Raw genomic sequence first — 27,539 nt, forward strand, 5'->3', positions numbered from 1 at the left:
TTTTTTGTTTCCTAATTCGTTTTTACAATAAAGTTGGCAAAGAAAAATGTACAATTTCATTGGGTTCCGTAACCGCTTGTATTTGACTGTCCGACCTCGCGGTCGCGTTGGTCGCGAGCCCGGTGGCACACAAAAAACATTACACTTCATGAGTCAAGTTTACATGGATCTTGTAAAAGTTACACTACATTTCTACTGGGTTCCGACTTGTTTCTTCGAGTGATCTACATGCGTGCAAAAAAAGGTTACTGTAAAAACTGGGCGCTTGTAGAATACGCCCAGTGTAAATTTCAATGTGTCGCTGCCTCTGTATTTGCATTAACAGTTTATGTACATATACATACATATTTAAAAACGTTGCTATACGTCTCGAGCTCAAAACTAAAATTAATACATACATATGTTTTATATCTGTTTTTTTTTGTATATATGTAGTATATATATATGTTTCTATGTTTGTATATATAGAGTTGCAGGCTTACACTTATGATTACGACTAAGCAGCTTGCTGTGTGTATGTATGTGTTTCTGTTTTTGTGAATGTAGGGCGGATGTGGGTTTGCGTGTGTTTGGTGTCAAATGCAAAGAACGTGTAACGTCTAGCATGTACATACAAGTGTACATACGTATGTCTTACAATACAGAAGACTATCGAGGTTCCTACATACAATGGGGATTCCTATATGAATTATATGAATTAAAATTATCAGTGCATTGCGCTCTAGAGACAGGCAGTTGATTAGTTAATAACTAAAAATACAAAACGATAATACCAAAGTACTGCTCGCGCCGTCGCTTGAAATGCGCTCACTTGCCTAGACATACCGATAATGTCCAGATATCCCGACGAGCCGTTCTTAGCTCTGGCGGTTTATTGCGGGTGTGTATATATGTATTTATGTATGTATCAGGTGTGTTGAAGGGGGTACAGAAATGTATAGTTAAAAATGGTCCATGATTGGCCTTTCTTTTGTTATATACAAAACACGAAAAGGACAAGGATGATGATGACACGACAACAACAACGGCAAAACACGACAGCGAAATGTTGTGTACAAAAATATGTATGCATTAATACACTTTAGATTCATCTCCGAAAATCGTTTTACATGAATACTTCAGTGTTTCGACGAAACCGACAAAAGGTCTAAATTCGTTATTTTTTTACCATCTCTCATTTCAGTATTTTAGTATTTGGAATAAGGCGTCCCGAAATAGTCTAAATTTATATAAAAAATGTACAAAATTCTTGGTACTCTTGGTATTGTTGGTTACTTTTTACAATGTTCATACATATGTATACATATACAATTTTTGTTTGCAATTTACAAGTGTTTCAATAACATGCTAAAACAATTCTATACACTTATGTGGGAGGGAGGATGGGAAATGAGGTTCATAGATGTTGATTCTGTTGCACAGCGATTGCGATTCAAGTTGGGCAGAGCAGTAGTAAGCACTTTCTGCAGTCTTAAGCAACCACTGCAGACAGCAGTAGGATTTTCGCAGTATTCGTATGAATACATACTATGTAAATCGTACAGTAAGGTGGGCTGACAATGACTGACTGGCAATTTGGAAAACCAAAAAATGGGAACAAGTACAAATTTGCATTCGCTTGGTTTATTTGATAGGTTTTTCGTATAATTGTTTTTCCAGCCCTCTTTCTACCTCTATTGTTTGTTGTTTCGTACAAGTAGTAAAAATCGATGAGAAATCATCATCTTCAATTAAAAAAATCATAACTCGGTAATCAGTTGGGCTTACTTATCTAAACAGGGCTGGGGGTTCGATTCTCTCTACTGGCGCCCACCCACCACCATCTTGCGTCCGCGGGGTGCGTGGGTCCATGTAGAATGTACACAATTAAAAAAATTCATGCGTGTAGAATAGGTAAGAATAGAATAGAATAGAATAGTACATAAGTGGTATGTGGTTACAGCGACTTAAAATCAAACAAATTTACAAATTAAATACATATGTATACAAAAGTGATAATAATAATAATAATATTAGCTTGCTTCCTAGAATGCGCATGCATGTGTACGTGTATGAGTGTTTCACATGTAATTTTATGTATGTAGGTGTTTACAGGTGTTTCAATGTAGGTGTATGTGTATGATGTGCGTGCGTGTGAGTCCCGTAGGTTTTGCTTGTTTTTTCGCTATCGTTATGGTAATCGGTTTCGTTTCCCTCTCTATACACAGAAAGAACATATTTTCTTACAAAAAATAGTTCAGTTAAAATTAATGAGAATTTTACATAACAGTTAAATTTTACATGAGAAAAATTGAAAAATTACATGGTTACATGTCGATACATTACAAGGTTTGTGGTTTTGGGTTTTTTTATACAAAATTTTACAAAGTGCAAAAGCAGCGCAAATGAGTCGAATAGTCGTTCATTGTGGTAAGTGTGAGAGTGTGTGTTGTGAACGTCTGTCTGTCTGTCCGTGTGTATGCGTGTGTTTCCAGTTTCATATTGTTTTTGGTAGCTGCTGGCTCCATTAACATATTTACTCTACATTCTATATTATGTGTGGTTTATGTTGCTATTCGTTAAATAAACGTATCGTATGTATGTATATTTGAAATTTTTTTTCCTCTGACCGCCTTTGTAAATTCTACGCATATTCGTGCTGTCGTTCTCTCTTTCTCGCGTTCTCTCTCGCTACTCGCTACAATCTACTCGCTACATCGCACTCTCCTTCAATTTCTCTTCGGTTGTCCTCTTATTAATTTACAGTCGAAACATTAATCATTTACAGATAGGCTTGCTATATAATCAATTAATTTACAAAGTTACAAAGAAAGTGTACGCAGACAATTTGCTTCTTTGACAGACAATTACATTCATAATAATTTCTTTGTTTTTCGTTCGTTCCTTTTGTTTTTTTGTTAAACTTAAACATGCGATCGCATTGTACAAATAGTTTGCTTGAAATCTTCCGTTCATTTATGTTCTATTTACTTTTTGTTCGTAAAAATACAAATATTAGTTTTGAGTTTTCTTTCTCTCTTTCTTTCTTTTTCGAGCACTCTGTCTCTGCGATCGATCGCGCACTATAGAAGCTGATTCCACATCGCGTGTGTGTTTTTGCTCGGGTGTTTGCTTTCACTCGTATTCGAGAAGCATTCGTGTATGCTTGCGTGCGTGAGTTCTGCGTGCTTGCGTGCGTGCGTGAGCTAGTTCTTTCTTTACAATTCTTCGATGGCCCGGCGAGGGGCTGGTTCTCTTCTGATTGCAGCTCGATTCGTCTGCTTTTTCAATAAGTTAGATTACATTTATATGTATTTATTTATAGTATGCTTTAGCTTTTAGCTCGTCTCCTTTGCTCATAGCTCTTTGCTCTCTGCTCTCCACCCTCTGGCAAATGGCAGACTAAAAACTAAACAATTCGAGAAGGGGGATAATGTTGTTTATGTTTACTACATCGACCGCATAATTTATTCTTTGCTTGTCTTTAAAGGACACAATTGGCGGTTGTGGGTGGTCCAATGGGCCCAAGGCCACTGTTGACAGCAGCCACCACAGGAGACGAAGACGAAGACTCAGCTGGCGATGATGGTTCAACAATCATGGCGTTGCCATTCTCCTGCACGGAGCAAATAGTTGGCGAGGCGATGCTGGTGGTGGTCGAAGAGGAGTTTGTGCTGCTGCTGTTGCTGTTGCTGTTGTCCAGCGAGACGGCAGAGGATGCGGTGGCAGGGGAAGCACTGCCCGCTCCAATCGAGCATGTGGATGTGGTCGGTGCTGCGTTTCCAGCACCGCTGACTGCTCCCGCCACAGATATGGGCGTTATTTTCATGTAGTATTTCTCCAGCTTGGCGTTGATGTGCTTCCCATAGGTATACTTGCGCAAGGCAGTCATGTGGGGCCGTATCTTGGTCATCAGCTTCTTCAGCTGCGTCGGCTCGGACACATCGATCATCTTCTGGACCACATAATTGGCGTACTGGTCCTTCATCATTACGTGTAAGGCGCTGCATTGGTGCAAGGGAAAAACGGTCAGTCTCAGTTCACTGAGTTTAGGATCCGCCATCAGCTGGCGACACTTACTTGTCATTGAAGGTGCACACCTCGTCGATGAGGCCAGTGCGCTCGCCTCGTGTTGCATGGGTGACGCATTTCTCCACGACGTTAGAGGCGAATTTGTGCTGCGAGAGCACCAGAACCTTGCCGCGCACACTGTTGATTAGAATGGACTTGTCCTCCTGCTTGCCGTGCTCTATACGCATGGAAGGAGAATCAAGGTTAGTGCTGCTTCTGCAAAGACTCCCTGGAGGACTTACCCAGCACGTGCTGTATGACGTAGTTGCCGTACTGGTCCTGAATCAACTGCTCGGTGTTCTCGTGCAGTTCGTCGAGGATGGGCGTGGTCTGTTCGGCTGTGCAGTGCTCGAGGATGCGCTGGATAACGCGACACCCGTAGGGATGGGTGCTCAACGAGTAGACTTGCCCCTTGAAGGCATTGATGATGAACTGCAGGGCCACGGGATCGACGCACTCGATGCACTTCTGCACCACATGGTTGCCGTTTTGGTCCTTCACACACTTCAGCACGTGCCCGTCCAGCTCGTGTACGATCTCCTGCTGCTGCTCGGGAGAGATGCTTTCTAGCGCCTTCTGGATCACGCGGCAGCCGTACATTTGCAAGGCCAACTGCAGCACATGGCCCTTGACCTGCATGCCCAGAGTGTTCTTCTGCTCGGGCGTGCCGAACTCGAAGAACTTTTGGATGACGTAATTGCCGAACACGTCCGTCATGAGGCTGTAGGCGGCACCCAGGATCTCGCTGAACACCATCTGCTTCTCAGCTGCCGTGGCCCGCTCAAGCTTTTGCTGGATGAAGCGCGATCCGTGCTGGTCCTGCGAGAACTCGACGATGTGGTTGAGCAGGTCGCGCAGCTGCAGATTGGGGTAGCGCTGGTTCCGGAAGTCCTCCAGAAGTCGAGACCTACCCGGCTGCGGGGGTCCTGCAGCTCCAGCCGCCCCGGCAGCAGCCGCCGCCACCGCAGCAGCTGCGACCACCTGCCGAGAGTTGGCTGCTGCCGCCGCCGCAGCTGCCGCTGCAGCTGTTCCCGGAATGGCCAGATGGCTCGAGAACAGCGAGCTGTTGGACCCGAACATATTGTTGACGGCCGCCTGGGCAGCCGCAGCAGTGGCCGGAAGGCCAACGGCAAGCTGTCGCTGTCGGGACTCTGCGCCCGGAGCCCGGTTGCCCAGCAGACAGGACTGGGCCGACGGCGGTGGCGTCAGCGGAGCTCCGATTGGACTCGCCGAGGCGTTGGCCGCTGCAGCAGCGGCTGCTGCTCCCAAGGCCCCATAGGCTCCGGCGCTCGACATTGCTCCTGGCCACTTGGCACGTGCAGCGGCGGCGGCAGCGGCCACTGCCGCAGCCTGGGCCACTGTGCTGTTGACCGCATTGGCGGCCGCCACTCCGCCGCTGCTGTAGTCCATGGCCGAGGGACTGAAGGCGGATGTGGAACGATCGAAGGAGTCCCGCCGACCAGTCAACGAGCTTGTGTTCAGGGCGAGGCCTGCAAAAGAAAGAACCACAGAGTGAAATAAGTGGAGTTTCGTTATATTCTGGGACTTAATGTTCCCTCGTTAGGTCTGGGACAGCCTAAGTACATAGAGCTGAGGTAGTTCATATATTGAAAGCATTGATTCTACGGTTCAGGTCTGGTTAAGTCTGGGACTACTACAAATATGATTATTTTCTTGGCGTTAAGGAAAGAAGAAGGATCAAAGGATGCAATTATATATTTATAGTTTAGTTATGGAAGCCAGTTCTAGCCTTTAGTTGTTCAGTTTACGGTTTACGGTCTCAGTTTGATGTTGGATATTAAACTGTGGCACAATTGGGCCGCTTTTCTCCGACCATTGCAATGGTCGCCCTCTCGTAATTAATCGAGCAGAGCGACAGGATTTCGACTGGAGTGAAGTGGAGTGTCTTTACGGCGCCTGTAAAACTTAATTGCCTGATTCGAGCTTCGAGGCGCATCTGCTTGGGTGGCTTAGTCCTCGTTGGTCAGTTGGCATTTCAAATGCTGGAACATATGAGTCCTCTGCCTTTGACTCTGCTCCTACCCATCTATCTAAGCCATAATGCACCGTATTAATGGTGCACACACACACGAGCCGTTTACCGACACACACCCAGAGGTATATATAAAAGGATGCCAGACAGGGCAAAAGACGAAAACGGTGGCAACTTGATTGATGCTGTAATCTGTCACTGGCATTTGATTTGCCATCAGGACGGGGCTCCACAGACAAGGGGAGACTGGTGCAGGAAGTGACAGTGACAGATTTACAGAGGAAGAATCTCCTATTGCTACTCGGAACTCACTTCCCCCCGACCCAACCCACGGAGCAATAAGTTTGAAATGTGAAACTCGGCGAAAAGCGAAAGTTGTCGGTACGATACATGGGGCAAGGCAAGGCAGGACGAGGCGATCCTCCCGGACACCCCTCAGAGTTTGCAGCTCTCAAATTGGTTGCCACGTGCATCGGCATCTAAGCATCCAGGCATCGCAATCGGCAGTTGCAGCTTGCAACAGTGCGGAGAGCATTTCAGAAGGGATTGGGACACAATATTAATACACAAATTTATATTGCCGGAGAAGCAAAGTGGGAGGAGGTTCGCTTTGGGCTGGAAATATGACATAAATAGAGGGCGAGGCATGGCCACGTGTGCACTTCGTTGACACAGAAAGTTATCCAACAACTAATGCAGGTCCAGCAGCTGCGGCCAAAGGGTTTGCCAGTTTCCACGGCACCGAAATAAGTGGCTCCCAGGTGGGGGGTTCCATGGCTGAGAGCTGAGTGATTGAATGGTGAATGGTGAATGGCAACTGGGGGCACACTCTTCTGCTGAAAGAGTCATTTAGCCAATTGCATTCTGGAGAAATATTCCAGCAGATCGCCATCTGGCTGAGGTGCACCTCTGCACTATGGGAATTTGACCACTTTTCCTGGCCGAAACTCATTTGTCAAAAGTAAAAAAAGTACTATTTGTTTAACAGATATACATAGGAATAACATCAGTCCGTAATGTTACGTACCCAAAAAATTAACAGTGCGCACCACTGGTAAGATAGCAGCTGTTAAAGTCAGCTGTTTGCTAAGTTGAATGTTATCGGAAAACTGATTTTGTTCATGAAGTTTAAAGTGCAAAAATTGCTAAATTGACCAATTTAAGTTAATTTTTTACAACAATCTCAATTCAGGTATTAAAAGTGTGATTGTGAGTTTGAAATTAAAAAATTGACCTCATAATATGTTTAATGGCTAGTTTCTGAACAAGTGCATATTTGTGACGATAATTTGTCTTTGAATAGACTTACAAAGTGTTCGGTTCCCGCCGGAAGCATTAAACTGCATAGATATTGTAGAGTATTCAATTCTTAATCCAACTTGTGTTGTTTTTTCTTGCATTTTTCTGCGTCTTCGCAGATATTTGAGTTTTCGTAACATAACCTAAAGTTTGGATTTTCAGAGTTGTTTGCAATGTTAAACTGAGTGAAGAAGAAAATTGCAGAAGAAGATGCCGATTTGCATTGAATTTAAGTGTTAATACCTGTCACTAGTCTTGAGAATGATAAAGTTATTTTTAGACCCTTTGAAGAACTTTTTTTTACAGTTTTTCGATTAAATTGATAATTTTCATGGAAAACTTGAAACAAATCGAAAAAAACTGTGCAGATTTGCTAAATTCGTGCTCAATTATACAATTATAATAATGTTGAGACATTTCCAGTATCTCTGCACATTCAACAACCCAAAGAAAAGAATCTGCTATACAAGTATACAAGGAAGTCAATGTAAAAACCCGATTATCTTCTACTTTGCCAGAAGGGACGTGTGAGACGCTCCTTACGCTATTTAAAACATCTATAAAATTGGTACTTTTTCCCTGCACATTCTGTGCAATAATGACCGCTAGGTTTCATAGCAGATTTTTCGAAAGTGGCGCCATCTATGAAAATTTCTTATACGCAACTTTGATGGTCACTCTTTTTCTAATACAGAGCGTTAAAAACCGAGTCTTGGTTTGGTCTTGGTAACTTTTAAAAATTAGCTTTGGGCCACTGTTTTAATCTCTTCTTCTTTTCAATTTCGATATTCACCTATTAAATGCATGTTCTTCCTCTTTCTCTATCGTATTCACATATCACATGTATGTTCTATAGCAACAAGCTTCTGTCAGTATGTCGTAAATGCAACAATTCAATAGCTTAATGCTACAAATTCATTTTACTTATACAAAATACTAATTGCTCCCGGCCATAAGCCCTTTGCGCTAATTTCGCGTAAACAGCCACCAAAACTGGTCATTGGGACAATAGTGCGCATCTGCACCTCAGCGGTGTTTTGTCAAATTTAAAATTTTTTCTTCATCTGTCATCTACATCCACAACACTTCTCACACCAACACGCTCGCCGCCCTTCCCTAGACCCACATAATGCAGACTCGCGGCAGAGGCAGAGGCAGCGACCGCACACAAAAAAAAAAAACAAATAAAAGCTGCGGGACGGGGTGGGTTAAAAGCCGTCACAGGCATCGGCAGGGGGAGGGCAGAGGCAGGGGCCGAGTGAAGCAGAAGCAGAGTGTGAATGAGAGAATGTGAAAAAACAACAAAAGCTGCGGGACAGGGTGGGTTTAGCCACTGCAAATTAATTTCTTCAATCTGGCTATAATAATGATCCGATCGGATCCCAATTTGGTGATCTGATATATATGGCCATTCCCTACGGAATGTTTTCTCTTATCTTCAAAATTGTAGATTAGGGAGGTGTTCGCCCTTTTGCGGGGGCGGAAGGGGTCGTGGCTCATTTTTGAAATACACTGGTTTCAGTGTGAGCATACAGCAGTCTGAAGCCATAATTTGGTGGCTCTAGCTTTTATAGTCTCTGAGAACTAGCCGACAAACAAGACGGACAGACGGACAGACCGACATGGCTCTATCGACTCGTCTATTGATGCTGATCAAGAATATATATACTTTATGGGGTCGGAAACGCTTCCTTCTGTGCGTTACATACAACCGTTATTCCCAACAAATACAATATACCCACCCTATTTACTCTTCGAGTACCGGGTATAAAAATATTGTTTTGTTTGGAAGTTAATTAATGCCACAAAAAGTGGTCAAATGCCCCATAGTGCTCTGGCTTGCAATTTCATGGGTGGTAAATCTCATCCCCTTTCCAGATGAAGGGTGTTTAAAGTTCGTTGCTTTCAGAGGCTTCAACACTCATTACATTTCACATAATGTCCTCATGGATGGTGGCCCCTAAACTGTTCTTTTTTATAGCCTACTTAACAGCGCTTACAAAGTTGCCCCGGCCCTCATAACGGTAGTTTCCCGTGTCTCGCTCTCTGTCCGGACATTTAAAAGGCTCGGCCATTACTTCTCTCTTAGAGAGAGAGCTAGGGTGAGAGAGAGGGTTAGGGTGAGTGGGAGTGCGAGTGCTAGTGAAACGTGTGCACAATGGGCACGTGTGTGCATTTATAATTCATAAAATCATTACATTAAGCCAAGGGCGAACCAAGTGTCCTCTGCCTGCCCCTCGTCACACGGATGTGTGCGGAACGTGTGCATAAACCACAAAATGTCGCCTGCAATAAACTTGGCGTCTTTTTAATTTCACCTCCTCCAGTCCACCCACTCGCACATGCACATACACACATGCATATTCAATATGTACATATGTACATGTGTGATGGCTGCAGTTTCATTTTGAAAAGTGTGTCCCCAACGCGGGCCTCCGCTCGCTTTCCCACTCGCCCCATCCCATCACACTCTCGCTCTCACTCTCACTTGAGTTTAGACAGAGAGGCGACTGCCATGTGTCTGTGCCGTCCCCACGCAAATTGCATGAATAATTCTCTTTTAAATTGTGCAACTACACGTACCAGACCCCCACAAAATAAAAACAGATCCAGTCTGGGGCTAGACCGAGACCCATCTCAAGCCAAGTGCATGGCGCAGCGGAGTCGAGGCCTGTAAGTAAAACAAGCAGGATGCTGAACAGCAGCCTCCTCCTGCCACTCCTCCTCCTCTTCCGCGACGTTTCATTGATGTAAATTGTTTGTGTATGTATATCCGCCCCCGACTCGTCTGCATATGAAATGGAATTCTGTCGCTCACTCTCTCTCAGTACCACTGCCTCTGTCCCTGACTCTATCTTTCCTTCTGCTTCCATGAGGCGCGAAATTAGTTGCAATTTAAGTGCAGGAATTAAGAACTTTTACTCTGCCCCTCTGGCAGGAAAAGTGTTGCCGCCGCCCCACCTCGGCGAGAATTGCGAAAAACTTTCCTCTGCGTACAATTAAATTTCGGGCTGCTGTTGAAGGATAACTCCCGAAGGGTTGAAAAGCGGGGAGCAAATAGCCAAAACACTGTACCAATTCTCCCTCCTCGATATCCGTGTTGCATACGTCAGGGAGACTGTCATTAAGCGTAAGGTGCACGCACGCACGCAACAAGACTGGGGCAGGAGCAAGCCTGCTGGCAGAGTGCAACACCAAGCGACACCGTCAATCTGCCGCCTTTTGTTCCGCCTGTGCCCCCTTCCTTTGGTGTCTCTGTAAGCCAACACAGCAATTGACATTTTACAAAATAAACGAATTCATTTGCACAAAAGCCAGATGCAGAGAGCGGCTCAATGTGGTTGTTGCAGGATGAACAATGTGCTACATTGAGATGTGCAAAGTGCTTGACTGGGTGGATGTGTGGCACGGTGGCAGGGTGCTTGTACTTTCCCTCTCGCTGTGCGTGTGTGTGCCGCCTTCGATGCAATCACATGTTGCCAACATGCGGAAGGTGTACATAATAATTTAGCCAACCGGCAAAGGAGGATGCTGCCTGCTGTTGCCTGCTGCTCCCCCCGCTGCTTTCAAGGCAATGCCCAAAATGGGTTTGGCGGCTGCAAAGTCAAGCTGCCATCTCTCGTTCCTCAGCCCTCAGCCCCTGTCGACGTCGTCAGCCACTGCGTGTTCCAAATTGTCCAACTAGCAACCCTTCAGACCCGGGCCAAGGTGCATTAACGTTTGTAATTGCAGCTTGTCTGTGAGACAGAAAAGGATTCCTCTCTTTCTCTCCATCCTCCACCCACTCTGGTGCACCTGATCAGCTGTTCTCCTTCAGTCAGCCACTTAAAACAATATAATCTCCATTAAAAAGCCTTTTTGACATTGCACACAGATGCAGCAAGAGTGCTGGAGAGGGGCCATCGATTGCACAACATAATGAGTGGGTTGCGCTGCTGCTGATGATGCTGCTGCCCCTCTTGTTAGAGAGGATTTGTGAGAGAGGAGGACAAACTGTTGGCCCAATGTGCTAATGGTAATTGAGATGCGAATGTGCTGCAAGTGGAATTGGCAGTGAATGTGGGATGCGGATGCGGAGGTGGATATGTGGATCAGTGCATCTGGTACACATCTCGAGAGACCCTTAGCCTAATCACCTGCATCGCCGTATTCCACTGAAGCATTTCGAAGGAGCTTGACTTGCGTCTAGGAATAGATTTGATTGAATTCCAATTCGCAATCGAATCGATTGGAATGGGAGGGCCAGGGCTAGACACAGGCACAGGCACAGGCACAGACACTCGGCTTTAACTCGGCTTTAAGTCAAGTCTCTGGAAAGAGAGCTGGGAAACAAAGAACAATTACGAAATGCGTAATCACTCATACGTCACGTGAAACAGTGGCCTGGCTGTGTGGAGGGTAGAAAACTTCATTAAACTGCCATATGAGGCAAAATGAATTAACGATATAATAATGGCCAGGATTGCACCGTCCATTAATGCCTCGGTGCGGGCATTTTGCATGCGGTAAATGCCGAGGGAGGAGCAGGCAGACAGCCGTTCGACAGCTCAGAAAACTGTCGGCGGAAAGCGTAATAATTGATTTCGCCCGATTGTTAATGGAGTTAATGGAGCTACTGCTGTCCATCACCATGTCCATGTCCATGTCCATGTCCATGTCCGATCTGTGCGCTTTAAAACTAGCCAGAACAGAACAGAACAGTCCGTCGGTTAAAGTTTGTACAAAAACTTTCAACGAAATCAAATTAAAACATACGTACAACAAATGCATTTTCATTCAACTTGCAATGAACATTACACGAACACTTTTCGTCTGTTTCCCGGTAATTGAGAAACTGACATGGGGAAAGGGGCGACAAGGGAGGGGAAAGGGGCGACAAGGGAGGGGCGAGGGGCGAGGAGCTATGGCTGACAGTTTGAGCAGAAAGTGTAAACTTGCATTGCCCGACGACTGCTGCTGCTGCTGCTGTTGCTGTTATTAATTATAATTTGAAATTCTATAAATTTACAACAATGGATGGCAGCAACAATGATAAGCCAACGTCGACATTTTCCTTTCAGCCAGCCAGCACTACTCCTCCACCGCTGCCCCGCTGCCCCGCTGCCCCGCAGGCTCGGAGCTTTTTGGAGCTCAACTTCTATTGCAAAATGTTATTTTTGGCCACGCAGACACCGGCAAGACACATCATCAAATGCAGAGTTGATGCCTCCTCCCACTGCTAAAGTACAATGTGCAGAATTTCCGCGGTTTGTGCAGCCAACTTGTCTGAAATAGACTTGTGGAGTGGGCTGGAGTGAGCTGCCTGCCAGTCAACTGATGGTAAATATAATTTTGGGGATTGAAACACCTCCTCTAGCCAGCGACCTATTTGTGCTTAAATATTATCAATTTATAGGGAGGTAGGTACCATGCCGTGTGAATTAGTTGGACACTCGCTTTAAATATCGAACTTTCGAGCATATGGAACCCAAGTCAGTCGAAGGAAGTGTGGAGTGGAGTGGAGTCTCAAATGGCATTATAGTTTGGAAAAATAAAGAGTTTACTGGCGAAACAGCAGAGTGAATTATCATAGTTATCCTGTGAAAAAATGATATATTGTATATCACCCACTAATTGGATTGAGCCCCTCCTGAAATCTTTCAGCACTATCATAATGTGCCATGACTTACAATGCGAGTTGCCGGATGAGCCCCAGGTTTAGTGACTATACAGGCTATACAGGCTATACAGGAGTGGGATGATGTTGAAGATATGTATGCAACACTTTACACTAATTACACTGGGCATTAATTACTGCTGGGATGATGGTTGTGAGTTGTGAGTTGTGAGTAGTGAGTGGACTTACCTCCGACACTGGAACCATTCTGCTGCGAGTAGAGATTCTGTTGAGCTGTCTGCGGCTGCGGCTGGTACAATTGGGGGCCCTGCGGCTGCGGGGGTCCGGATCGGGCGGCGCCCGGCGGCACCAGTACAGGGGCGGGGCTAACCAGTCGCATGGGTGTGCCGGTGCGGGGTCCTCCCATCAGGAGCGAGCCAGTGTGATCGAGGAAGGCCGGTATGACCTGGACGATATTTTACAGAGATTTCGTTGTGGTTGGTTTCATTTTGTACAGGGTTACATTTGTTATTGTTATTGTTGTGAGTATTTAGAACAGAGAATAGAGCAGGGAGACCCTGTACAAGGGACAACCTGCCGCCGGCAGGTGCACACAATTTACACGGTACCTTGTGCCTTGTGGAGAGCAGGCACTCCCCCAAACGATTTCGTGGTTGTACATAATGCTTAGGTGTGCGTGTATATACTATACATATGTATGTAGATAAGGAAGGGGCGTGGGAAGGAAGGAAGGACGACTCACCTGATATGGCTGATTCTCGGCTCCCTGCTGCGAGGGCGTAAGGGGGCGACGCGGCTGGGTGCCCTGCTGTGGTATCAGATTGCCTGGATACATGCCCCACGGCGCCACGCCGTAGTACTGCGGCATCTGGGCAGCGGCTATCATGCCCATGTAGGGGGCCGCCTCCTGTCCCGGGTTGATGACGTACGGGGCTGCCTGTTGCGCGGCATATGCCGCATTCTGTTGCGCCTGCTGAGCGGCCAGAAACTGTTGCGAGGCAGCGGCCAGTTGCATTTGCTGCTGCTGCTGTTGCTGCTGCTGCTGCTGCGATTGCTGCAGTGAACCGTTGGGAGCGCCGGGCGGTGCCCCCACAGCGCTGCTTGCGGATGTGGCCGCTGCGGCCGCGGCTGCGGCTGCTGCTGCATTTGAGGCAGCTGCTGCAAGGCCTGGATTCTGCGAGCGGAACAATTGCTGATGGAGAGAAAGGGAAAGTCAGAGGGTTAGTTGCGGGTTGGCTATCGATTGATCGGGCAAACGAGAGCTCTTCGGGATGCTGCCAAGTGCTCACATCTGTACTGAATCGCAAAATATACATAGTGTCCATGCAACCAGTTTGCACTTGCTTCGGATTGATTAAACTGTAAATCATTCTCGAGCGACTTTTAACTCGATTTGATTAGTTTTTGAACAGCTTTCCAGTTTGACAGCTGCCACAAAAAACAAGTTGTCTTTTACACCTTTCAGGCATCCCATGTAGAACACGAAATCGATTACAATTCGATTATATCGGTCTCTAACTCGATGATTCTACGATACAAATTTTGCCAACACACATTTACTATTTATAAACAGATCTATCCAATGTTCGGCTTCCCTTCCTTACTCCCATTTTATTCCAATCCATTCTAATCTGGGCTGCCCGCTGATGCATGCAAAGCATCATCTGGCAGTTTCTGTTGCTGGAATCATTTCTCATAGGGCCCTGGCCCATTCGTCTTGGCTTACGTGAATCTGTCGTGTAATATGGTGCAACAGTGCCCTGCCCGGGTCGCGTTTATAAATCATGCGAGTATCAAGTATCCGCCGCATCCATAGGGATTCTGGATACGGGATACTGGATACTGGTTTCGTGTGCATTTGTAATATCTTGTGTTGTTCTACACTCTATGGAATGGGGCTGCCTGCTCAAACACATACGTGGAAACATGATAAAGTGTTTTCAATTGGAAAATTAAATCAAATCCAATCAAATCAACATGCGATACTCACTCACACATGGACACATGGGGGCATGAGCATGAAGGGTATGCAAAAGAAGGAAAACCATAAGGAGCACAGCAGAGCAGAGCACACACCGAGCGGGGGAACGCATGACTGAGTGTTCTGCTTGCCATCCGATGGATGGATGAATGGATGTGGGATGTTGCCTCATGCTGCCTGTGTCTGTCTGCTGCAGTGTTGCCATATCACTGCCAGGAGCGACAGCTACTCGGGCGTTGCAAGAAAAGACTGCGACAACAAACGAATGGAAAGACTGATAGCAATTGTTGCCTCTTGCATCAGTTTTTAAGGTCAGCCCTAAAAAATGATGAAACATTTGATGACAGCCGAAGATGGGTACATGATGGGAGCTGTACTTTGAGGCCAATGCTGGCTACTGGTCTGGCAACTCCGCCATATATTTGCATTCCCCTTCCACAGGATCCACCATGTGCGGTGAATGCATAACAGTTTGAATTGCTTAAACAAGAATCTGCCATGAATCTGCGGGGTATCCCCAACTCTATGGGGTAACCACTCCTGTCAATTGTTCACGGGGAGAATTGAAATGAAAATGAAAACCAAGCAAGACCGGCAAGCAACTTGGCCAACATTCAGGTGTAGGCAGTGAGGGTTAGGAGGAGGAGGAAGAGGACGAGGACGAGGACGAGGACGAGCAGCAGCACAACAGTGGGAAAGAAATCAATGTGAATTATTTATGAATGGTTCAGGCAAAAGGCAGAGGAAAGAGTCAAATAAAACGAAACGTGCCAGAAAAAGATGGCAAAGTAAAATAATAATAACAGGCAAAACTTCTGGAAAAAAACGAAATAGGAATTCGACACCAACTTCCCCGGAACCCAAAAGCGAAACCCAAGATCCGAAACAAGTGGAGCATTTGGGATTTACTGGTGTGTCGATGTGCTGGTGCTGTAATGGGTATGTGGCGAAGGCGATAAAAAGCAAATATCATGGCTTGGATACTTTTAGGCGCGTGAATGCTTGAGAGCGGCGCACTCGAGACTCCGGGCTGGAGCTAAGGCTCGCCATGAAATAATAATCAGAAGCCGAAAAAGCGTTGAAATCAGAGCCCCACGGGTGGAGCTCCACCCCAGGTCGGTTGCCATGGTCATGGCCACTTCTCCCTAGCTTTTCTCCTTTTTGATTATTAAAACGGAATTAAAAACAAAGGGAAATTGTGTGTGTGGGTGAGTGTGGGTGTGTGTGGGTGGGGTGTGCTATGGATACGAAGGCAGCAAAGGGAAGAAAGAGAGCGAGAATATAATGTAATTTCACGCCCGTAAAGAATGTATTTTTAATTCTTTTAGTTGACGAGTTAGTTGTTTAGTTGACGAGTGCCGAGTAAGTTTTTTTTTTTTTTTTTTTTAAATACAAAATACAAAATATATGAGCGAAATGAAATACACATAAAAGTATCCTTAAAAGAAAGAGGACAATTGGGCGCAAGTCTTAGATCATAAATCGAATCGTTTTTGCTGCACTTCTCTTGCGATAGTTCAAATATCAACTTATTTACATGTTCTGTGAGATTTCTGTGTCCATCCAGGGGGCCCGGGCCACCCTGCCAGACCCTTCCTTCCCCGTCCTACATACTGCTTTTGAAAGACTTCTGTGAGTCATGCAAATGGCTTGGACAGTGTCCGAATTTACGACTAGAAGAGATTACACTCTGGATTATCCTTGGCTGAAATTATTCATAGACCACAAATAGCGCATTTCAGGAAGTTCCGGGGCAGAGATTTCGCCACTTCAGCCTTAAAATGGCGGCAACAAGTGAATGGGAAAGCCATGGAAAATGCTCTAATGGATTTCTTGAACATTTTTCTCTTTTCTTTTATAATTTTCGGTGGCATTTCGACCCCAGCGCCCTGACATTTTTATTTCATTTCATTTGCACATTACATTACTCCAGTGCGAAGGGAAGGGAAGCGTGCTTAATAAGCTCCCTGGTGTACAATTTTCAGCGCTCGACTCGTAATGGAAATTATAGCTGATGTCATACACAGGGGAAATACCCCGCGCTGTTACTCTGAATCTGACTCAGGAAGGACTGTTTGCCAGTCCTGCACACCATTCCTGTGCACTCTCTCATTTCTGTTGCTGTTGCTGTTCTGCGACGCCCGCAGAGTGAAAGTGAGCCAACCAACTATACGAATATCTGCCCCTTGTGGCCCAACCCTAAACTTGTTGCAAGTGGGTCGCAAAGGCAAGAAAAAGCACAAGCACAAGGGGGAGATGGAGGTGGAGGTGGAGCAAAGCTGCCGCTTTTAATGTTGCTTTGTGCCTTTTTGCCTGAGTGGATTAGTTAGTTGGGAGCAGGCAGGCAGCAGGTGGGGAACACTCGCTAGTTGATTTATAATTATGGCCAGCAAAAAAGGCACCAGCAGTGGCAGTGGCACTGGCAATGGCATTAGAGCCTGGACTAACTTCGCCGCCCACCTTGTCGGAAAGTTTCTAGTGGCACATACACAAAGTTGTTTCGGCTTGATTTGCTGCAATTGGATTGTGTGTTTCATTCTTTTGTTCGGTCTCCGTTTTATGCTTTCTGTTTTCTGCCCTATGCTTGCCCCGACTCGGCCAATTGACATAGTTTCAATCGGTTGTTGCCAGGGGTTTTGGTTTCGGTTTTGGTTTTGGTTTATTCTGCTTTTAGCTCGAACGAAGTACTTTAACTTAATAACATTGAATCAGTCGGAATTGCAATTCAAATTTATATAAATAATGAAGTTGGGGAGCCAACTGTGTAATAGAAAGATCAGCGGCTATCGACACAGAACAGCAACAGCAGCAGCAACGAACGAGAATGAGACTAACAGAAGAGAAATAGTATCAGCAGTACTAGCAGAGTGAGATTGAGAGCAGAACAACAGCAGAGATCCAGTAACAGCAGATGGAGAGTAACAGTGAACTGCAGTAACCGCAGAACGAGATTAACAGTGCACTGGCGCAACAGCAGAGAAACAGCAGAGAAAAAGAGGAACAGTGGAACAGTGGAACTGTCGTAACATTAGCTGGAATTAGCAGAAATCAGCCGAGATCGATTCGTGCAGTGCGGCTTAAAATAATTGTGGTTATAGTTTTAATTAATTAATATCTTACATACATACTTTGTACATACATAAATGTAACATACTCTCTGTAAATAACAGAGTAACCTAAAAATGAATACGTTTTTCTTTCATTTGTTAAAACTTTCAGCTGTCAGTGTCATGGATCACCTACAAAAAATGTAATCAATTGAATCAGAGGTGATTTTACGCCAAATTAATTGCGTTTTTGCAGTTTCAGAACTCAACTTTAATTTCTGAAGATGGAGCTGGAGCTGGAGCTTGAGCTGGTAGCTGAAACTTTCCGCTGTGGCCATTAGTGTCTTTAGATGGCTGACATTACTCACTCTCTGTGGCCTCGTCAGTCCATCCCGGCGACCACTTAGCCATTTTCAAGTAGCTATCCACACTACTTCTCGGTGCACCATCCCCCATGCCTCATCTCCCTGGCAGCAGGACACTCCTCATGACTCGGCAACTGCTTCGACTGAGCTGCGCTTTAATTAAATATCAATTACGCAGTCAGACACTGCCCTCAGCCCACCCTCAAGCCCAGCTGCAAACCAATCAATTAAGTGTTCTTCTCAAGGAAGTGTACATTTCCACCCCTGAAGAAAGGGTACAGGAACGAGTGCCCTGCAAATATGTGTAGTCCATTTCAAGGCGCAATAAAAACAGAACGCCAATTGAATATGAATGATGGAGCAGAGCAGGCGCTCCTCCTCGATTGTGGTAGCCGAGCCCCGCTAATGAATGGACAGGCAGCCGGTGACAGTTGCCCCCGTGGCAAATAAGCATGAGAATGCCACCTAAGACCCCCCCCCACCAATCCCTATGCACAAACGACTTGTAAACAAAATTAATGCCACAAACAAACATTAGAGCACTTTTGGAACGTTCTCGCTGTATGGCTCATTAGGCAGGCTTCTGTTCTGTTGCCCCTTGCCCCTGTCCCCGGTCACTGCCGCTGACTCTGCCTAGAGGACACTGTGTTGTTGCCATTCAGTCCATTCGGGCAAAAGCCAACAAGTAGTCTGAAGTCCTCGCAGGCAGGTTGGGTCCAGCGCCCGCGCTGACCATTAAACCGAATTACTTAATGACCGCACGCGTGTGCTTTTGATGCCTACTTTTAGGCCTTGGACACACCCACACAAACACACACACACACACACAGATGGCAAGAAGGACTTTCTTTAATTCGAGTTTGGGCTTTCTTTTCGTACTTCCCTGCTGCTACTGTTCTTCTCCTGTGTGTGTGTGTGTGAGTGATTGCTGTTTGTATATTGCTTTTTAATTTTCCTCGTTACTCGCAATTTCCAGCTGAAACGTGAGCCACAAGAGGCGCACAAGAGAAGGAGAAGGATAAGGCAAACACTGGGATAGAGCTGGCCTACTAAGAACCACCTTAAGGTTGGCCCCCGACTTACATTGTAGTTTCTATTTACGCCCCACCTTTGCCTTACATTTCATAAGTTGGTGAAACTTCCAGTCTCGCGTTGCCGGGACAAGCCTTGCTCGGAATTTGATATTTTACCTTTCCGCCTCGTGTTCCTTTAATACATTTAATGCAAGGATGTCGCTGGGTGTGAACCGAACACAGAGCCCTGGGAAATAGGTTGAGCTAGTTTGTTTCACTCAATAATGTGTGCGGAAAGGAGTTTGCAAATCGATGACAAGCAAGTCAGCGGAATAGTTGGTCGGTTAATCAAGCAACTAAAGTGTGAGTTGGTTACGAGGCGGAATTTAATACAGAGACGCTATTGTCTCTCTCTCTCTCTCTCTCTCTCAGCAGCGTAGAATAATAGTTAATTTGAGTTCATTACCAGCAGTAAACTGTGAAAGCTCTTTCTCTTTTGCTCAGAGGTACTATGTATAAGATGGATTTCATTGCAGTTGCCCCAGTGCCAGAACTGATTGTATAAAATCCACGACACCACAGACAGGAACCACAAACCACCACAGCACCAAAATGCGGTCCATTTCCTTTTCAGTGTTATTTTATTAATGAAATTACGCAATTTCCTTTTTACGTTTGGTCTGGTTTGGTTTCGGTTCGGTTTTCGTTTTTGTTTGCTTTATTTAATGATGACGCAGAGAAAGCAGAATCGAGAATCGAGAATGGAGAGCAGAGAATGGAGAACTGGGCGAGTGTTAAGTAAATGGAACTTAATTTGTGGAGCGGTAAATGCTATGTTGATGTATGGCTGGGTTGTTGGCATGGAGGCTGAAGGCACTTTGAGTCCAAGCTCATGGCAGGGCCCTATTTGCATGGGGAGGACATTTAAAGTAAAATATGGCCCAATGCCGCAGGACAAATGTTCGATAAGCGGGCGCTTTGGGTTCAAAAGACGCAGCAAATTACCACAAAAGGAAGCATCTCCACAAAGGCTCACCCCCGTGTTTCCTGTTCCTGCTCCTACAACAAATTGGAACATATAAATGTTTGAGGAAAATGAAGCTATAAATGCGCAATCACGGAATTACACGGAGAGTACAGGGAACGTGGAATGGGTATGGGAACGGGAACGGGGAGGGGTTTCCCCTGCCAAAATGATTTATTTATGCAGTTTTTATGTCAGTGCAAAGTTCGTTCCAGCCGAAGCCGAAGCCGAACATTGCGCATACGCAACGTTGTATGCCGCAGCACGAAGGTGGGAGGACAAACTTCAACAGCAGCCACCGCCACTGCCGCCGTCTGGTTTAATTGCCTTGCCAATTGAAAGGGAAGTAAAACCACGCAGATGCCTTTGAACTTCATAACAAATTGCTTTAAATTGAAGTGAGCCCTGCCCAGGCCAGCCCGCTCCTCTCTACTCTCTACTCTCTACTCCCTTCACCCTCTGCTACTCCTGCCTCATGCCTAGGCATTGTCTTGCTCGGGAAAAGTTTGACTGCTCGGCTCGCATCGCCCGCCCATTAAAACTATTTGCCGTAACAAACAAGTCGTCCAGCACAGCATCTCTGGCAATAAGGAAAAAAAGTGAAAAGAGAAATTTTTGTGTGTGGCAAAGATTCTTGCGGGGCTCTGTGGTGGGGGCTGTGGGTGAGTTCAGTGTTCAGTGTGCAACACCAAACTTTGATTGTCTGACAAGCGTTGTTGCATACTTTCGTTGCGAATGAACTAAGCTATTTGCCGAACTATTAGAAAGTCAATTAGGGGCTTTTATTTGGCACTTCTTTCCAGTGTCTCTGCTGATTGCGATCTGTGGATCTGTGGCTCGGGCTCCGTTTCTGTGCCGCTTTTAAGGCTTTTCCAGCTGCACAAGTTGATTGAATTAAGTCTGTGCCTGGGACAGAATGCACGTAATTTCAATTAAAGTCTGTTTCCCCCCGTCCAGCGTCCCGCATATCTGTTTCTGCGGGACAGGACACCTGCCAAGAGTCAAAGTTTTCACAGGGTTTTTAGGGCCGATTGTGCCGGTTTTTACCATTGCTTTCCGATGTCCCTGGCAAACTGCGCTGACAGCACTTCAACCGAAAAATAGAGATCCCGGTCCGGTCAGCCACGCCCCGCCACGTGCCTGACTTTGTAGGGGGGTTTGGGGCTTTGGTCGGATTGTTTGGATGGTAGGAAAGCTGTAAATGGGCGTGTCCCGGAAATGACACACACAGATTGCGACACAGCGATATGTTCCGTGCATAATTATTATGTTTTCTTTTCAGCTTAATAATTGAATGCCAATTAATTAAGGCAATCGACAAGCGATTTTATTATCCATTCCAGTGTACATTCGGGCGGCATTTGTAATCGGAATTTGTTGTGTATGCCTAAAACTGATCGCATAGAAATATATCTGCACATTGGGGAGCTAAGTGAACATTTTTCTGGCCACTTTTCAGTGGCATCTTCAATTCGCTTCATTGCTGTTTCATTTGCTCACTTCCCGAGTACGTGACCGCCTCCCCCGACTTTCTCCATTGCTTGTACTCCTTCCTCTCTATCGACTTTGTGGGTTGATCATTAATTGACAGGAGTATCGACTTCACTTCCGACACAGCTCAGCACAGACAACCCTGGGATGTGCTCAGTGTGTGCAGGTCGGTAACACTTTTGCCACTTTTTGGTTATGATTGCTACGTGCCCAGCGTCTGAAATTCGATTTCATGCTTGACTTGCTCTTCAAATTAACTGAAAATCATTAATTGCTAAACAAACCTGCAGGGCGGACAGGGTGTACCCGATGGGATGCTCGGAAAGCAACCCGGCATCCACATCCCCATCCATCCGTATCCGTGCCCCCCGGGGTGAGTTTACTCGCCCCTTCAGCTACTCTTTCGGCTGCTAATTGCCAGTAAATTAGTTTCTATTTGCAAATTAAATAACCCAAACCAAGTGTCCAAGCTGTCAAGCACTTTGACTGACAGACAGACTGACGGGCTCGGCCAGCGGATTTGAAGCATTTTCAAATTCAATTTCCATTTTAGTGTAAAGTTTTCTTCCTGATGGAAATCTGCTTAAAGTCCTCGCCGAGGACCATGGGTGGGATGTGGTGGGGTACGAAGTGAACAAAGAGTGGACGGAAAAAAACGCAAGTAACCAGCCACGTCCACCGCCGCCTCCTCGGCTGCTCCTGTGCATGCGAAAAAATCGATAGCCTGATTTTCCACGGCAAAAAGCAAACAAAAGACAAACACACAGCGAGACATGGAAGGAGGCCGAGGCGATAGCAAGGCAAACGCGAAGGTGGAGAAGCATTTTCCGTGCTTCACTCATGTTCCGTTCCATTCCGTTCCGTTCCTCCCTGTCGTGCGTAGGAACTAGACGACGCCCACAAAAGTAGGCAATGTTCTGGCTGCACTCGCATCTGCACCTCCTGACACATGCCCTGCCACACAATACATTTTTAATGGGTGCCCTGCTGCTCTTTGGAATTCCTTCTCCGTCTAGAACATAATGAGTGGGCACCCACTGGCGTTGCACAGCCACCCATCTTCTGAATGCCCATTTGTGGGCGTGTTGTCGAGGCGGCGTACGGCGACCATGAGATAAATGCACGAGAAGGAAAGCAAAGCTAAATTAAATTAAGCTTCTACACGAGTACGCGGAGTGCGCGCTCTCTCTCTCTCTCTCTCTGAGCAGGGAGCATTTTAAACTTGGACGCCAAAGTAAAAGTAGAGATGGCAAAGAAAGAATCCCTTCTACAGATATACATCTGAGACATGCATTAGGGCTTTGTCTGTATTCAAGTTTATGTTCACATCACACCCACTGGTGTTTCCTTTAGTTTGTTATAATCGTAAATTTCTTTATCATTTCCATATTATTAGAATTCTTCCTTTACCCATTTAGAGAGTTCTCCAGGTGTCTGATTGTACATGAACCGACGCCTAATGAATCATAGGTTATATTTTCCATCCCCGCATTTCCACTTCTCAGCTCAATTCCCTTTTCCATTCTCGTACATTTTGCTTTTGCTGCACTCGTAAAAACCAACAATTGAACGCATTTCAGTATTTATCGATTTACTGTCACGTTATCTGGCCAACCTTTTGGGACTTTACTAACCAAACAAACCTCGACACCGCTGCACCCGCTCCCTGTGAGCCATAAAATAACTACCGCCGACCTTCTGCGTCTAATGGGATGGGGAAGGGGCAACTATTAATGCCAGGAACGTATCAGAATGCTTCAAACATAAATCAACACAAAAGTTCTCCTAAAGCCCACACGGATAGTGTCAATCAAATGTGGGAAATGGGCCTGGCTCGGGGTCCCCCTTTATCGCACTCTCCCCCTCTCGACACTCCCACCCACTCACCCACAACCAGCCAACACTCTTCCAAGTGTGAGGAAGTATTTAAAAACAATTTAAGCAGTTATTTTGCTTTTCTTTTTTTTTTTCTTCTTTTTTCGCGGGTAAAAAGTTTTCCCTTTTTTATCGAGAAAAGCAGGTGAAAATGTCAACGACAATTGCCATCGCCGCCAGGTGCCAGTGCCCGTGCCAGTGCCACGGGGGCGGGTGAGAAAGCAACAACAACAGTAGCAACAGAAGCAGCAACATTTGCATAAATTTCAAGCAACGTTTGGCGGCAAAAGTTTGCTTCAGAAGTGATTTACATGAGCAGAGGGAAAGTGTGGGATCTGTATGGGGGATACTTACCTCTCTCTATGCTTCCTCAAGTTCAGTTTAACTTTTGCTATAAACTTTTGCTACGCCTCCCCAACACGCCCCTACCCCGGTCTGTTCCTTTTTTTGGATTTTGTTTTTTTTGGGTAAGAGAATTTTGACTTTGTATTTTTCCTGGGGTTTTTCTATTTTTATTAGCCACATTAGTTGATTTTTGTCACGCGAAAAGTTTCCCCCTACTAAAATGTGATTTATGGAAATTTCCTTCACACTTATGTGCCATCTCCTTCACTTTCCTCTCCCCCACTCTTTTCTATATGCGTGAATATTTGAACAATTTATTTATTTAGCGTCAGAAACGAACCTACTGCACGGACTACTTCCCCTTGTTCTAGTACAGGCTTTTCTAGCATTTACATAGTTATTGTAATTTGCGTTGATTCTGTGGGAGCCCAGGTGAGAGTTACTTGGTGGGTTGGATGTGAGTGGACTTGATTTAATGACCTCAGCAGCTTTATTATTTATTTATTTTGTTGGAATTTTGTCAACAATTTGTTTGATTTGATTGCCTTGCCAAAGAGAGGGGAACATGAAAGTAAGTCACACCTAAACAGAAATACAGAAATTATATTTTTTCAAGTATTTCAACCTTTAAAACTAATTCAATTAACTGGTGAAGATTACGCTTCGATCAACTTTCTCTCTCTTCCGTAGCTTTCGCTACTGTTTCAAATCATTCTTTGAGATCTTTAAATTTTAGAGTTTGGTCCTTTACTTAACGATTATAGTTACTGCGGCCAGACGCCAATAAACTTGAGCGACTTTCCTGCTTTATCCACTTGAATCTTCTGCATGGTCAGGGGACCTCTCCCCTCCTTCCACTACGATCCACTGCCATACATACACCACACAAGTGTAAATGCCCAGTGAATGTCATAAACTTTGATTTCCTTTTACTGCCAACAGGACTAATCCAAAATGGCTGCCCCTGGCAATCTCGGGGAACACCAGAGTTTCGGATGAAATTTTTATGAGACCGCAACACGCACGAAACTAACAGAAACACGACCAAAAAAAAAAAAACAAAACCTAAATCGGACTGTGACTACAATTTAATTTGTAAAAAAAATACACATGAGCACGTGCACATAACAAATATACATTCATTCATACAAAATGTATGTATGTACATAGTATATACATACATATATACATACATTGTGTGCCATATATTGTAGTAGGCACACAATCCATTTTTGTTATGGCTCGTCTCGTTGGGAACTTAAAAAATGCTTCCAAATGTTGCATGTTGTCGAGGAGCAGAAGTATTTTTGTAGTGTTTATTTTTTTACTTTCGCATTAAATGCCATGCACTGGCATTGGCACTGGCACTGGTCCTACCCGTATGATGGAATTTTTATGTTGTTCGGAACGGGAGTACGCCCTGGCCAGCCCCAGCTCCAGCTGCAGCCCCCTCTCGCACAAGGCCTAACAGATTGTAACTGGATTTGAATGGATCTGCGGAATTTTTGATTCCCCCATTACCCCCTGTCTTGTGCCAATGCAAAGCTTGTTACATTTTTCATTTGTCAACCCGAGAGATACATACAACGAGAGAGCTGTAAAATGATTTTCGAGTCCATTTTTGTCGGTCATCTATTTTATTGCTTTTAAATTCTGGTGTGTGAAATGGCGACTATCAGTACTTACAGCATTTGGGTGAATAGTGTTAAGGGGGATGGGACTTGGATAGCCGGAACTTACCTACAAAGAGAAAAAAAAGAGAAAATTTCTCGGATTAAATGGGGAGAGAATTATTAGAGGCTGTGAATGTAAATTGTATCGACTGCATATCAAATGCAACAAAGCACGTAAATCAATATTGAGTAACCCATCTATAGAACTACTCGACAAAACAGAATTTTTGTTTTCCTCAAGGAACCAACCCGACTTTTTCTGATACATTTGGGGCATTCAAATTTTTGAGTGACCTATGGTTTTTTTTCTAAGGCCAAACTTTCCTTGAAGAATGTTTAAAAACTAGTATTTTTGTTAATGCTTTTTTCAGAGGTTGCGGTTCGTTTTTTCACTGAACGTAAGTATCTTAGATCTGGTTGTAAAGAACATTGCCATGTTGAAAAGCTAATTTATGCAGCTAAAAATATAACCCAAACATTGTGAGGATTAAAGTTTACCGTCTCGGAAATGTTAAGCTTTGAAAACTTTGAAAACAATTATTATTATTGTGATTTTTTTTTAACGTAATTTTGACTTTAAAGGAGAAGGGACGTGTGAGACGCTTCTTACGCGTCACAACTTTTATACCCGTCACTCAAGACTACATCTAGATGTAAAAGACATCGCCAACCACTAGGTATTTTTCATAATACAGAACACGTAGTAAGAGCCTACTAAATAAAATGCATCAAACAAATTGGATCAGTTAATATTTTCCAATTTATGAGATATTTCAAACAGCAATAAAATTGGTACATTATTGGACCGATAGGTTTCACAGCAAAATTGTTCGAAAGTTTCTTGTACGCAACTTTGATGGTCCAATGGTCTGCACATTCTGTGCAATAATGACCGATAGGTTTCACAGCAAATTTTTCGAAAGTTGTGTCATCTATGACGCCATCTTGTACGCAACTTTGATGGTCACTCTTTTCCTAATACAGAGCGTTAAAGCCCGAGTCTTGGTTAAAAGTCGGAAGAGTCAACGCCAGGGGGAGGGCAGAGGCAGGGGCCGAGTGAAGCAGAAGCAGAGTGTGAATGAGAGAATGTAAAAAACCACAAAAGCTGCGGGTCAGGGTGGGTTTAGCCACTGCAAATTAATTTCTCCATTGTGGCTATAATAATGATCCGAACGGATCCCAATTTGGGGATCCGATAGATATGGAAATTTTCTACGGAATGGCGTGGCTCATTTTTGAAATACACTGGTTTCAGTGTCAGCATACAGCAGTCCGGAGCCTAATTTATGTGGCTCTAGCTCTTATAGTCGCTGAGAACTAGCCGACAAACAAGACGGACAGACGGACGGACAGACGGACAGACGGACAGACAGACATGGCTCTATCGACTCGGCTATTGATGCTGATCAAGAATATATATACTTTATGGGGTCGGAAACGCTTCCTTCTGTGCGTTACATACAACCGTTATTCGCACAAATACAATATACCCTATTTTCTCTTTGAGTACCGGGTAGAAAAATCAGAAAAAGACGCACAAAAAATCATATCCTGGGTCCTTTATTATAACCGGTACTCGAAGAGTAAATAGGGTATATTGTATTTGTGTATCCACAAAAGTGGATGTATTTAACGCACAGAAGGAAACGGTTCCGACCCCATAAAGTCTATATATTTTTGATCAGCATCAATAGCCGAGTCGATTGAGCCATGTCTTTCTGTCCGTCTGTCCGACTGTTCGTCTGTCTGCCCGTCCGTCTTCTTTG

General features: G+C 45.0%; 1 protein-coding gene across 9 annotated transcripts in view; it reads right to left on the bottom strand.

Annotated features, from left to right (window-relative positions):
• Positions 1-2,883: 2,883 nt before the first annotated feature.
• The window catches only part of LOC117590034 (maternal protein pumilio), a 223,523-nt gene continuing 198,867 nt past the window's right edge, over positions 2,884-27,539 (bottom strand). For all 9 annotated transcript variants that reach the window (XM_034282329.1, XM_034282332.1, XM_034282330.1 and 6 more), the window contains 5 exons: positions 13,702-14,151; positions 13,188-13,404; positions 4,293-5,540; positions 4,060-4,228; positions 2,884-3,983 (listed from right to left, as the gene is read on the bottom strand). In XM_034282329.1, coding sequence (XP_034138220.1) covers positions 3,464-3,983; positions 4,060-4,228; positions 4,293-5,540; positions 13,188-13,404; positions 13,702-14,151 — 2,604 coding nt within the window. In that variant the 3' untranslated portion in view covers positions 2,884-3,463. The remainder of the gene's footprint in view (positions 3,984-4,059; positions 4,229-4,292; positions 5,541-13,187; positions 13,405-13,701; positions 14,152-27,539) is intronic.

The sequence above is a fragment of the Drosophila guanche genome, unplaced genomic scaffold, assembly GCF_900245975.1.
Source record: "Drosophila guanche unplaced genomic scaffold, DGUA_6, whole genome shotgun sequence".
NCBI classification, from domain to species: Eukaryota; Metazoa; Arthropoda; class Insecta; order Diptera; family Drosophilidae; genus Drosophila; species Drosophila guanche.